This window comes from Fulmarus glacialis, unplaced genomic scaffold, assembly GCF_000690835.1.
Source record: "Fulmarus glacialis isolate BGI_N327 unplaced genomic scaffold, ASM69083v1 scaffold34915, whole genome shotgun sequence".
Taxonomy (NCBI): domain Eukaryota; kingdom Metazoa; phylum Chordata; class Aves; order Procellariiformes; family Procellariidae; genus Fulmarus; species Fulmarus glacialis.
The window spans coordinates 1-14,417 of record NW_009215551.1 but is presented as its reverse complement, the minus strand read 5'-3'; the positions used below and the strand labels follow the sequence as shown (position 1 = coordinate 14,417).

At 45.0% G+C, this 14,417-nt stretch overlaps 1 protein-coding gene across 1 annotated transcript; it reads left to right on the top strand.

The window, feature by feature from the left end:
* Positions 1–224: 224 nt before the first annotated feature.
* On the top strand, positions 225–12,733 carry LOC104070438 (transmembrane protein 183A-like; the record flags this gene model as incomplete). Its single annotated transcript, XM_009578982.1, has 7 exons — positions 225–314; positions 3,339–3,494; positions 5,725–5,884; positions 7,016–7,196; positions 10,499–10,579; positions 11,226–11,381; positions 12,255–12,733. Coding segments are annotated over 7 exons (1,010 nt in total), but the record flags the coding sequence as incomplete, so codon positions are not given.
* Positions 12,734–14,417: the final 1,684 nt, after the last annotated feature.

The following is a 14,417-nucleotide window of genomic DNA, read 5'->3' as shown; positions in this document are numbered from 1 at the left end:
GGTGGGTCCCCTGGGCCTGGCAGCCTGGTCGGTTGGAGTAGAGGCCTGCTAGGGGCTCCTGGCCCGCACCCCTCTGCTGGGGCTCCTTTTCCTGTTTGTGCACCTCCTGCTCAGGCCTCTGTTCCTATAGGGAGTGTCCCCTTGAGGGATCGCGGCTCCTAGATCTATCCCCTCCCCTATAATCCATAATCCTGCTGACGCCCTGTCTCCCGACTCTCCTGTAGTGACTGTGGCAGATTATGCTAACTCTGACCCAGCTGTCGTGAAATCTGGACGGGTGAAAAAAGCTGTGGCCAACGCAGGTCTGCAGGAAGGTGAGTCTACATGCCCGCCTTCCCCGGGCTGCCTCTCCATTTTGCTGGCCACTGCATGATGTGGGAAGCTCCCCCTTCATGGCCTGAGAACATCTGTCTCATCTGGTGCCTGAAAATGAGTCTGTGTTCCTCTGCAGAATCAGGTTTTTAGGACCTTGGAAGGTTTTGCAGAAAGCCTGTTCAAAGTCCAGTAAGAATTGCTGAGTCTTTGTTAGTGTCTGAAATGGAAGGCCTTTTTCCATTAACTGTTGCGTGTTATCTCCTGCTTGAAGCAGAAAATAACATGATAGGAGTCTATTACTTCCCTCATATAAAACTGTAGACAACTTTATTAGCAGGTAAAATTCTTTGCAGTGGGCATAAGGTTATGATAGTTCTGGCAAACGTGTTCCCCCCCGTGCTGCAAGCAGGTCTTTTGAGGGTGTTGCTGTTTCTTTGGTGAACTCTATAAACAAGCAATTTCCTGGAAGGGTATTGCAATATTTTGTTATCTACTTCCTCCTCTGTTTTTAGCTGCTGGTAGCATTCTGAACTGACACACCCTGTTTGCTTGAGAAATGTTAATGTTTAGGCCTCGACTCTTAAATGTAGCTGGTCACACATGTTGGAGGTGGATGTTATTAGATTGACAGTGACGACTGAACCCTTCATATAGGAAAACTCTTGTTATGATGCTAAAGTCTACATATTTAAAGATAATATGCTCTTTGCATGAGTGCCTGTCATGGGGAAACTGTATGGGGCAGTGATGCTGAATATCCTTTTTAGCTGCTACTTCTCAAGCTTTTAAGATCAGGGCATCTCCCTCTTTTGTTGCCTCCTTTGTAATAGGCTGGGGGCTTCCCTTTTCCCATTCCCTCTCCTGTTCATGCTTCTGTATTCTCTCTCTTTGAGGCAGTGCCTCCAAGTACTTGTGTTTATCATACCTGGCAAACTCTGTTGTCTTTTCTTTCTCCCTGCACCACCCCGAGTCCTTGCATCCAGCATCACCTGCTTTGTCCAGCTATGCCCCTCTCCTAAAATCCTGCTCTGTTTCTGGCTCTCCTCCACGCTAGCTGGATGACTCCAGGTCACAGCATTTCCCACCCCTTTCTCAGGCCTTTGCAGTGCAGAGTCACTGGGGCTTTCCCCTCCTCACGCGGGGATCCTCGGGATCTCTCCTCCCCAGCCCCAGGGCTGTGCTACAGCCGTATCTGGTGCAGTCCTGACGCACGCTACAGCCTTATCTGGCGCAGCCTGCCACAGCGTGGGGACAGCAGGCAGCCAGAGGAGGCAGCAGCCTCTGCCCAGGGAGCTTTAGCCTTCGGCCTCGCTCACCTCCTGTCTCTTGGCTCCGAGTAAACATTGCGCTGCGTGTGACTGCCAGCAAGCGGGGAGCTTCACGGGGAGGGGAGCAAAGGCCAGGTGGAATTTTCCTGAGCTTTTCTCCTCCCCATCCTACCCCCCAGGGATGAGGTGGAGATTATGACTGTGAGATGAAGAGAGGGTGCCTCTGCAAGGTTGCAATGCAGTGTGATTCAGTCGACTCAGATGTTGATCTTTCCTTTGCAGAGTGTGATGGTTTCTTTTTCTAAACACCTCTCTGAGTCTCTGTCCGGTGTTGTCCTCTCTTGCTTGGCTGTATTTGATGTCATAACTTACTGCCATTCGTATTGCCATCTATTTCTCTTTCTTTTTGCCTATAAAAGGTCACGTAGAGTGGGCACTGAGGGATACCACTGTTGTGAATGCATAGAGTTTATGGAGTGAACTGCAAAGCGAGGTGGAACTGGTTTAGCAAAGCACTGAAAGTATCTCTAGTCAGTGGGTACAGTCAAGTTCTATCTTAAGACTGGCTTTTTATCTGCTGTCTTACCGTTTCAAAACCTTGTTCCGTGGCTAGAAATGAGAACATCTCTCACCTGAATTTATTTATGGTCAGTTCCTGATCTTCCCGCCCCCCCCTCCCTCCCAGCTACCTTGTCTCTTTAATTCAAATAGCACGTCTAGCTCTCCAGTGGCTCTGGTGATGGTAACTGTGATGTATAAAACCTCCCCGGCTTCGGTGTGTGCTAGGTTAGAAAAGCTCGAGCAGTGCAAGCTGCCTCTGGCGTGGTCAGGTGCCTCTTGGTAGAAGTCCTTTTCTTCACCCAGCACATTAGATTGAAATTCAACTTTCTTGAATGAATTTTACAGACTATTTGCGAAGCGTTTGTAATGCTGTTGCAATGCTGGTCTCTCTATGGCAGTGCCTCACACAGCTGTAACGTAGGACTGCACCTTTCTTTTTCAACTGTCATTACTGCCTCACACATGGATTTTTCTGCCCTAATGAGACCTCAGTTTACAGATCAAGTTTTAAAAATAATATTTCCTGACAGGGTTGTGTCTAAACATCTCCCCAGAGGCAGCAAAAAAAAAAACCAAAACACAACACCCAACTGACTCGATTTGCTGTTTTCCTCATTAGGCCAGAGTCTTTCCCTTCACGAAATTCTAGGATAAGTGGAGCTTCTGTATGCTTGGCACTGAGTTATATCGGTGACGAATTGTGTGTCATTGGCCACAGGATCTCTTTATCCTGCCGAGAAGGGAGTGTATCTTCTCTGTGTTCACAGAACAATTACAGAGTAGATGCTGGCTCTATACAGGCTGAATGGTGGTCATGCAAGGAAGCTTTGGTATGCAGGGGAACCAGTTAGCACTGTAGAAAAAGAGCCTGTTGTTTTATTCAGAATTGTAACCAGCTTCAGCTAAACCAATGGGATCATCTGCATAATGTGCTGGTAATGGTCCTCATTGTTCATTCTTTAAAAGAAGAAGCTGAGTAATTGTTTCCAATTCACACACCCGTGCTAATCTTTCTCTGACAAGGTAATCCTCAGGCCCAGAATTTACTTGCTTGTTTCACTCACCAGAAAGCTTTAATGCAGTTAGCGTGCTTAGCAGTGGCTGTGGCAGTGGTTCCACTGAAGTATCTCCTGAACTTGGATCACCTTTTTCTCTCTGCTGGTATACTTACTGTGTCGTTGCTTGTCATTCTAGTGAAGTCTCTCTGTGGTTTGGAAGCTTCCTGTGTTCCTGCAGAGGAAGTTCTCTCCGTGTCGGGAGAGTCTTGTGACAGCAGCGATGAAATGGATACAAAGGAAAGCATCAATGGGCGAACTGCGTCTAGAAAAAAGAAGAGCAAAAGGCACAAAGGTATGGTCGCCAGCCTCTCCTGAGGACTCTGTGTGGGCTGCTTCTGCATCTTCTGCGTGTGTGATGTTAATGCTTACAGGCTAGTCACGGGGCTCTTCGGGGCGTTCTGTAACTTGTATGTGCATAAAGAAATACCAAGGGTTAAATCACTTTTAAATATGCTGGGACTCGTCAGAGGTGTTGTCTTTTCACAAAGGCAGAGCCTTGGGCATGAAATCAACGCCTGAGAGCTCCTTGCTTTCAGTAAACTTCTCTCAGCCTTGGAAAATGAATGCTGCTCTTCAAAAGAGTTGTGCAACTTTGCCACTGGACATGTTACTTCATTGAACACATGTTGGTGAAAGCAGGGTTTGCTTTGGGGAAAAAACAATGCTGCTGTCCATGATGCGTTGGCTGGCAAAGTACAAGCTCTGTCTTCAGGATGTTGCCAAGGCTGTGGTTTGTTACAAATGAGTTTAGAGGGCTCTTTTTCCAGCAAGCAAGTGAATTTGGCCCTAGTGGCATCATAGTAAGTTAATTCCAGGGAGATGTGTCCTTCAGCATTTACACTTCGTGCAACTCTATAGAAAGCAATTTGCAATGCAGTGTAAGCAACAAACTGTTCTGCGCTGTGGAATCCTGCAGGAGTTTCTAATAACAGGTTGCTTTCAGGTTGAGAAACAAATTTCGACTTGGTTTCTTGAACTTAAGAAAAATTTAACTTTATTAATACTGATACTAATTAGCGTAACACATGAACCTCCACTATGGATTGTAGATGCACAGTGCTCCTCTGGGATAGGAGTTTAATCTCTTTTATTAAGATGTCCTTGGGAATTCTGAGAAAATAAGAATATCTGAGTGGCTAGAGTTATGGGAGTTATGAGTCTGGAAAGACAGTATTCTGTTCTACCACAACCTTGTCTTATTTCTGCTAAGTGTTTGGGGAAGAAAAAATGATAATAGAGCAATGACGCTTCTGGCTGCACTCTGCAGTTCAGCGGTTGTGTAGTTTGATGGCTTCTTGTGTCAGAGCTGAAACAGCAGAGTGGATGTTACAGTCCGTTGTGGGTGTGGTAGGGAAGTGATCACATCCAGAGCTTTCCTTGGCAATGAACGTAGCAATTATCACATGAGGATAAAGTACTGCCCTTTGTTATTAACCTGCTGTCTCAGGATTAGATCTGGCACCCTCAAGTTCTTAAACACCTCCTTTATGCCACTTGTTCACAAACCTCATAGCAGTTTTTTCTGTCAGCACTGTGTACAAGTTGTATGCTTTCTTTCTCTTAATGTTCCTAACGCTCGGTATTGTTTAGCTATTTATCTTCTTTAAAAGTATTTTTTCTCCTGAAGTTAACTTAAAAACACTGCAGGAATGAAAGGAGTTGCTGAACCTTCAGTTCTGGTTGAGCAGTTCTGTCACCTCTGAGAGGAAGAACAGGCCATTCTGTTCATCTGAATTGAATTAAAGGTTTCCCATCCAAGAAGCTTTAATGAAATTACAGATTTAAGAAAAGCAGCAGATTAGCCAGTTGCAGAAGAGAATTGCTTGCCCTCCATAGCAGAGCTCCTACAAAAATATTGTGACTATTTGAACAAAGCATTGACAAGCTTGGCAATGTCTTAATGTTCAGGGACTTCTAGTGAAAAGCATTTTTTGATGACCTGTTAAATGAGCGGTTTTGATAAAAATGCATGAGCTTGGCCCTCCTTTACATAAAGTTGCCTCTGTATTTACTATCCAATTTTTATTTCTCCACTTAAGTGTTTTCAGCTGTGAAAGGGTCAAGCATTGAAACAGGGTCCAGAAAGGCTGTGGGGTTTCTGTCCTTGGATATGGTCTTGTCCATCCTTGATTGGACAAGATCCTGAACAAAGTCATCTAATTCAGCCTGCTTTGAGCTGGGCTGTGTGGACTAGAGACCTCCAGAGAATCCTTTCAGCCTGAATTATTCTTTGAATCTGCCACTTTGCATACTGTGCAAACACTGCAGCAGGGATAAATGATGGCATATATCCAGCAAAGGGAAAGTGTAATGGTTGCACAGAGGGGCAAGTGCATGCTGATGAAAACTGGTAGCAGTGATAATGAAGTTGTACTAACTTGGGCTTGTTTGGCTAGCTGTGTGTATATACATTTATATATTTCAGCTGCTTACCCTGTGCTACCAGTAGTAAAGCACACGCCTCTAGATGTCACTTGATAAAGAGGTTATTTACTACACTAACATACCTTCATTGCATTTAGAAAATCCTGATGGGGGTGGCGGAGAAGAATACCCCATTGATATCTGGCTGTTGTTGGCTTCCTACATTCGCCCTGAGGACATTGTCCGGTTTTCTCTGATTTGCAAGAAGGCCTGGACTGTTACTTGCACTGCCGCCTTTTGGACCAGGCTCTACAGAAGGTGAGACTCTAGAGAATTTTTAAACTATTTGTAGGAGGCTTCAGCAGTGACCAGCTCTCTGCAGAGCTGTAAATAAGGGAATAACTCCCTGTAGGCTAGGGTCCTATAATGTTTGCATATTGACATGGTGATGCGGGCCTCATTTGGCAAGGGGTTGTGGTATATTGCATCTGCTTTGGATCTGGAAATGGATCTGTGTGGCATATTCCTGTATGCTCTGTATAAAATTTCAAAGTATCGTGGGCTTTTCTGCTTGCTATGGCCTACACACTCCTGTTTGTAAGAGTGTGCTTTGTGTGTAAAGCATTCAAGATGCTTATGGTAAGGTCAGCACCATTACCTTACCGAAAGACAGGCAAACATCACTGATAGAAAACTTGCCCTACCTCAAGCTTTGATCATGGCCACCTTCCTGTAATTAGGGTGGCCTGAGAGAAACTAAAGCATTTTGGAGCTGTCTTGGTGGCAGAAGTAAGTTGTAAATAAAGTAAGAGAAGAGCAAAGAGGTGGTCAAAACTTGAAACAAACCGTTCTGTCCTGGTACGTGTCTCTTGGACTTTCCTTCAGGACAGAACATTTTCTTTACATTTCTATATCCCTTGCCCAGGAGGTGCAAGCAGCTGCAGTACAGAGCATATAGCAGCCATGGTCCTCCTCGCCCCTGTTTTTTAGTGTGAAGTTCCCTAGCAAAGGCTCCTTTGGCATCTGATCAAAGAATGACCCTCGAGCGCAGGCATTCAGACTGCTCAGGCAGTTGTCTGCAAGCATGCAGTCAAGCTCAGCTAAAGTGAGTCCTTGAGAACCTGCAGGAGTCTGCAGGCCTCTGTGCATCCTGCAGCTAAAACACCGTCTGGTCTCTCTGGGCAAACTGTCTGCAAGGAATTATGGGGAATTGTAGCATGATACGCTTCTATGTATGCTGGAAACCTGTCTGATGCAGGTAAAGTCTTTGAGACTGTCGTGTGATTTCATGTAGAGCAGTACAACACCCTTGAAGCACTCAGAGTTGACAAGAGGTCCTCTGATCAGTCAGATGTTCAGTTTTCTCTCAACACTGGTCTCTTCATAGCTCTTTTCTGCACGTCTCTGGCATTCTGACCCTTCAGCATGGGTTTGTCGTTGGTTTTTCAGGCACTACAGTCTGGATGCATACCTGCCTCTCCGCTTGCGTCCAGAGTCCATGGAGAAGCTGCACTGTCTCCGTGCGTGTGTCATCCGGTCGCTGTACCACATGTACGAGCCTTTCGCGTCTCGAGTCTCCAGGAATCCAGCTATTCCAGACAGTACTCCCAGCACTTTAAAAAATTCCAGAGTAAGTGGAATCACTAAGGAAGTTGGCTGTGTCTGAGATGTTGCTCTTTCTTGTTTTTTGTCCTCTTTCTAGAAGAAAAATAGATGATGTTTAGATGGTTGCCAGTGAAGCTTGGGTGTAGGATGATTACTAACTCTGAATAGTGATTTTTTAAAAGTATGCTGGTTACTTGTATCTTGCTACTGCAGAAGATTCTAGTTACTCTTCTGGGTAACTTCTGCCTAAGTCCTCCCACAACATCTTTGTAATCAGTAAAAAGGTACTTGCTTCACTGAATGTCAGAACTGCTAAGGATATTTGCAGCTCTCCCCTCCTCTGTTGCAAATTTGTTGCTGAAAGGAGGTTGCAGCTTTTATATCTTCTGCTTTATTCTGACATTGTCTGCCCGAATACATCTTTTCTCTGTAGCAGGCATCTGGAGAGATCAGAAGTGACACTGATAGCCTCTGAAAGGGAGTCGTTTCATACTACGTTCCTGTAGGTCATCCATCGTCTTTGGTGTCTGGGCGAGGGAGGGTAGTGAGGTTGTGAGCATGGCAGATGTGCAGAGCAAATGTCTGCTTTGGGACTGGGGCTGCAGTTGTGTTGGGCTGTAAAGGATTTGTCTCTGGCGTGGGCAGGCAATTCCCTTTGCTATCCCAGCTTGGAGCACTTGCGTATCCATTCCTCTTTAATTGCTGTTGACCATTAACTCTGAAATGCCTCTGTGTCTCTTGTTTGGTTTTAACTTGCAACTGGCTGATACTCTGTGAGCAGCTTAAGCAACAATGTGAATTCTCCACCCTCCAAATCCCAAGTCAAAAACCTGTTGAATGAGGTTTTTGGAGCCAAACTGAAGTGGTTTTGGTTCAAGAGTTGTACTTTCTTTTCCATGCAAAATAGAGCAACCTCATCTATCTGTATGTGACATCCCTCCTTTCTTCCTTCCTCTCCCTGGGTGGATACTGGAAAAAAATGTCATAGTGCTTAGGGAGCAATCCAGCAGTAACACAAGCAGGTGGTGCTGCAGAGCAGGAGAAGAGCACACAGTTCTGTGTGTAGTCTTATCTCTGCATCCAGAGCTTTTCATTCTCTTCCCGAATCCCCGGTTTGAGTATCATCTTTCTTAAAAAATAAAAAGCAAAAGATTTCTAGGAAATTACAACTGAACTTTAGTCCTTCTGAGTCTAACTTCCTACCACTGCTTAGATCTGGTAGCGTGGCTGTAAGAGCTAGAAACCCTGAGTTGATGCTGGCAGGGTCGGCATTTTGGAAGCATTCACGTTGACATCATAACGGCTTTGGTGCCCACTGCTAGTGCTTCTACTGTACTAACAGTTTGAAGAAGATTCTTGAAGTGCAGTCTGCAGTCTTTTATTATTCAGCTTTTAAAAAAGGAAATTAAATGGTGACGAAGCTTTGTTAGAACAAGAGAGGTTTGACCTAACCCCTTGGAGCATAAAAGAGCCATCCTGAGTCTGGTCTTGCTGTACTACTGCATTGCAAGACTCTGAGCTCCACCTGTGTTACTGTGCACAGAAATGCCTTGGCACAGTGGGCACGGGGGAGGATCTGACATTGCCTCCCCACGTTCTTGCTTTCACGGGCTTTGGTTATACCTTTACGGGTCGTTGAAACTAATGGCAAATGCCTACATAAACTGCATGTGGCAAGAGGAGACCCCAGACCCGGGTGTTATCAAATCTAGCTTTTCCTCTTTAATTTCCTTTTTTCCCTAGCCTAGCTTGTGTGGGACACTGGAGCCGTTATGGTGTCAGCAGAAGTGTTTGCCCTTTAAAGACACCCCCATTATTTTTGGTGGAGCGGCAGGCCATACGGCGCGTCTGAAGGGCAGGACGGCTGACCCGTGGATGACATCCTCTGCCCCTTAGGAGGTACTGACCATTTTGTGCTTCACTACTTGCCATGACCAAACAAGTTGCTAGACCAGGTGAACTACAAATGCCACTGATGGTGGAGTTAAACTCAGCAGCATCTGCTGCTCATGTGAGTTAAAAAAGATCTGGAGAACGTTTTTATCGGATAAAAACCTGAGGGCTACCTCCTCCCAGGTGGAGGTTACTTTACGCATGTTTCTGAGCTTGACTCCACATAGCTTTGTTGTTCACCTCATGAAGATTGCCGAGATAAAGGTCCTTTAAGGACTCTTGTTTATGGACATGACTCAGAGTTGAAGTAAAGGGTCTTGTATCACTTGTAGTCTCTAATTATGGGGCACCCATGGTGGAGGCTGGCTCTGGCTTTGTTTCATTTGGGGTCACGCTATCCTGGAATGAAATCAAATGTGTGCTTTGCCCTGCAACCCAGTCAGGCCTTCTCTTGGCATGGGACAGACCATATATGGGTCATGGGGAGTTGTCTTTACCCATATTATTTTTTTTGACACAGTTAAAAGATAAGACCAGCTGTGGTGGGCTGGCATCTGTGGTGTGGAAACACTTTCAGTGACGGCTGGACTGACTTGCCAGATTCTTTTCTCGGCTGTTGAAGGCTAGTTGCTTCTACTCTCTGGTAGGCAGGGAATTTCCCTCCTACTCAGTTTAATACAGGAGTTCTGCTGAGACACCTGCTCTAGAACGAGTACTGCATGCTGGGATGGATCCTGTGGACCACACAGAAATAACTGGATTAAATTGGAGATGTATGTCTGCATGGAAGGGCAGTGCTGGCTACCTCTGATACTGTTTGAGGCCCTTTTCTCATTTTCTTTTAAAAAGGGACAGTAAGTTGATCAGATGATGCTATGCTGGCAGTGTTTTTATACTCTGAAGTATGACTGTCAGTGCCTAGGGATGTCAAGACCTTCTTTTGACACCACAGTGGCTTAGGAACTTTCTCATCTGTCACCTCATAGCTCATGTATTGGTCTTTGCATTTCCCTCTGGATTCTCTCCTTCTTGATCCTTATTCTGTTTTCAGTTGTTCCTCGCTTTAGTCTTGTTTGGAGTCCAGTTTAATGGGAGTTCTTGGTGGGTGGGGGAAATGGGTGAATCTGTACTGCTCATCTCTGCCTTATGAAAGGGACAAATTGCACAACGGGATTTTTCTGTTTAGCACGTCAGTGGCTACATGTTGTATCATCCAGTTGCATGATGAGTTGGCCAACTTGAAACTGGGAGACCTAAACTGCTGAGTGTGTTCTTTGAACATAATTAATTTGAATAAATGGCTCCTAACTGCTCCTATGTAATTGTGTTTGTAATTGGAAGCCTTTATGCTCTGCTAAAACTTATTTAAAGTGGTGCCTCTAAGGGTTTTGTAATTTTGTGTTTCTTTTTTTTTTTTTCTTTTTTCCGCCTCAGTGTCTGCTTTTCTGGTGCAAAAAGATTGAAGGGAACAGACAAGAAGCAATGTGGGAATTCAACTTCAAGTTCAAAAAGCAGGTATGAAAGAAGAACCAGAACGGCTGTGACTTTTTTTGAAGCAGTAATGGTTTTTCTGGGTGGTAGAAGGGAAGGTGGAAACTTTTTATGTGTTCAGACAGTAAATGGAAACTCTGACTCCCATGGTAAACTAAAGCGCATTCTGAAACTACACTCAGTTTTCAGTCTGTATCACCAAGACATTTGGAATCCTACATTTTTATTTCCTCATTTGGTATCTTTTCTCCACTGTAAGTTGTCGATCATTTGTTACCCCAAATAATCTAATCTTTGGGTCATCGCTACTGATTACTGCCAAAAACCAAACTATTTGACTTTAGTGGTCAAAATGTAGACCAAAATCTGAAACTTCTTGTTTTACCATTGGAAAGATTTCCCAGAGAAGTGAAGAAAGCCAACACAGCCAATGAAAACCCAAGTAATGGGTTTCAGGAGAAGCAAGTAGTTTCAGGCAACCTTGGGAATTCTGCAGCTTTCCCCTCTAAAGAAAAGGTCCTGCAAATTGCCTGTCCTGAGTGATGGCTTCTTGTTAATGTAACCCAGACGCGTGGGAATGTGGTGAGAACCTGCTAGTCAGCACCGGTGAGAAGCGGCCAAACTTATCGTAGATTCCTGCTTACCTAAGTAAGTCTCTCTTTCTTTCAAGTCTCCCAGATTTAAGAGCAAGTGTTGCAAAGGTCTTCAGCCACCGATTCAGTATGAAGAAGTCCATACAAATCCGGATCAGGATTGCTGTCTACTGCAGATCACCACCTTTAACTTCATATTCGTGCCAATAGTCATGGGTATGACGTTTACCTTGGTAAGTGAGAAATCTGCCAGGCAAACTTTGCATGTGCAGTTTCTGTAAGGAGATAAAGAGGACACTTCTTCGGTGCTGTGTAAATCACACTGCTGCATCAACAAACCAGTTCTGGGAATCTTAAGGTTAATGATCAGAGGAAATGCTGAGGATCTCAGTTTAGCTTCTGCATTTCCATCAGCTCTTCCCTATTTGGTGCAGCAAATACAGATGATGTAGTGAATCTGCAAGGAGCTGTGGTTGTGCAGCATTTGGAGGCAAATTAGTTGGCAGTACTCCAGCAGGGTACAAGAGGTGGGGATGCAGGAGAAGAGGAGATCTTCCCTCCTCAAGAAAATACCTCCTTACCTTATGGCAATAAATTCTGAGAGCAAAAACCTATATGAACAAACTTTTTCAGTGTGTATATGGTCCTTGACTGCTGATCGCTGGGAGAAAGAACAGCTTTTGAACCAACTTCCACAAACTCAGCTCCAGACAGCAGCAGAGCAGGTGTGCTTAGGCAAGAGCGGTGGTAAAGCGTGGGGCAGCACATGTGGCTGTACTTGTAAGTCAGGGTTTCAGAAGTGACCTGTGCCCAAGAGAGGTTCAGTCTGGCTTCAGTTAAGAGTAGGGCAGTGAGTTCCAGACTTCCTCTGACACAGCCACTTGCTTTCAGATTCACTTCTGGCGTTATTATTTGGGGTTGCCAGCCAGAGAGAACTGGTTTGAATCCAGTGCTGTAGATTCAGAGTGTAACTCTGCCAGCACCTGAAATACCTTAGACTTGTACAATTTAGAATTAAAAGAAAAAATATCTAAAAGTGTACTGTTAAGAACTCTATGTATTCATTACTGATTTTCTGAAGCACCTCCTGGTCTCTTTTCTTGCAGTTCACCATCAATGTGAGCACAGACATGAGGCATCATCGCGTGCGTCTGGTTTTCCAGGACGCCCCAGTTCGCAATGGGAAGAAACCTCGCCTTGACCAAGGAGTGCAGGTTGTGCTGGACCCTGTGCATAGTGTGCGGCTCCTGGATTGGTGGCACCCACAGTACCCCTTCTCTCCAAAAGCGTAGTGCTCTCCTGAGTCTGCAGGAGCCGGCAGGTGACTGAATCTGGCAGGCTGAAGAGAATTTCTAGGAACCAGGAAATCCTATTTTTATTTCTTATATAAATTCTGCAGTCTCCTTGCAAGTGGTTGAAGCTACTGAGCTAGTCTGTATGTATATAACTTCTGGTCAGTGATGGGCAGAGCTGAGTGTAAAGCAGAAACTATTTGTAAACACACTTTTATGTAAAATTCACGTTTTATGATTTGAAAGGAGCTCCCTGGAACTGTTCATTTAAAATCCTTTTGGTGCTAATGAAAGTGGTCCTGTTTTCTGTTTGGGAAGAAGCAGGAGGTTTTGCTTTCCAGCTTTAATATGACCAGAAACAATTTACAAAAAAAGTGCATTTTTGTTTTACTTTAGCATAATTGCGTTCAAACACAGTATGATATTTCAGTGTCTGAGAAGCAGTAAGCAAAGCAGCAGTGATCAACAATAATGCTAATTCACAGTCCAACAGATATGAGTTTAAGGAAAGAAAAAAGCATAAATGATCAAACAAAGGCATTATTTCAAAGAGGATTTGTAAGGCAGAAGTCTGTCTTGAATGTAAAGATACTCCAAGTTCTCACACTGATGTTTCCTCTTTGAAAAGAAGATCTAAACCTTTAAAACCAGCAGGTGCTTTTCAGAGAAGATAAACGGAGGGAGAGGAGATGGAGGGGATAAACTAAAATAACTGAAGCAGTGATGAAGGACTTGACTTATGTCTTTTCTCAGAGCATTGGAGGAGTGTTGGCCTGTTGACACTGGAAAGCCCAGAAGCAATCAGTGATCTGGTTCTTGACTAAGCAAATTAATTTCTGTGAGGAAGAAGCAGCCCCAAAATTTTCTGTGGCTCTGGGTTGATTGAGAAGGGAGAGGGGCACAGAGGCTGGGCCTGTCTGTCGTGTCCAGAATGAATTGGGCTGGAGATGTCATTCAGCAGGTGAACATCTTGCTGCTGACAGACGGGGGTCTCGTGGAGGAGTGGTGGCAGGCGAAGGAGGTGCTGGAGTGCGGGTGAGCAACAGTGGAAATAGTAACTCTGGGCTGAGTTTTGCTGCCTATTGATCATTAGCTCCTCAGTCCTATTTCACATCAGATCATGTCTCAAGCAGGAGTAACTGAGCACTTTTCCATGTATAATATTTAGTGAAGGTCTTGGAAGGAGAGGGAGTTCTGCCATCTCGGTTTGAATTTAATATGCAAGTACCCCGTGATCCCTGTGTAGCTGCCTGCGAGGAGTTTCTTGCATGTGCCTCTGCCACTCTGTAAATCACCACCAAGGACATCTACCCCAAACTTGGATCTGTGTTAGAGGCTCTGTGATGGTGACTTCAAACAAATATATTTGGGAAAACTCCTGTCTCACAGTTCCCCTTTTCACTGCTGCTGAACACGTGTTGATGCCAACAGGTAAATTTTGAAACTACATTAGCTAAAGTAGAGATAGATACTGGGGAAGAAAAATGTGCAGTTAACTGTGGTAATGAAGCTGGTTCCTGTGATAGTGGAGCCTGGTCTGCGTTGTGGTTGCCTTTGTGTGGTGCAGGGGCTGTGTGTAAAGGCTGCAGCTGCAGCTCTCCATCCCAGTGTTGTGCAACACGCGGCAGTGCCTGTGCAGAAGGAAGCTGCTCCAGGGTGACTGGTGAATAACAATCTTCTTTTTGAGATGGGGTTAAATATCGCTGAACTCCGTGACAAGTCCTCTGGTCACGTGGTGGAGTTTCTCCGCTGGAGTTTAGTAAGTGAAACATCGTCAGCTCCCACAGTTATCTGTTGTCTTGGGCGGGAGGCCTTTCTCAGCTGGTGTATGCCCTCCTAGGGAGGTGTCTATTCAGTCAGAGCCTGTTTTCTGCAGAATCCGAGGTGCTTTGAAGAGCATGTTTCAAGGCGTTTTCTGCTACGAACCCTGAAAACGCCTCTGTTTTACACAATAATGCCAGCGCCGTGTGCCTGGTG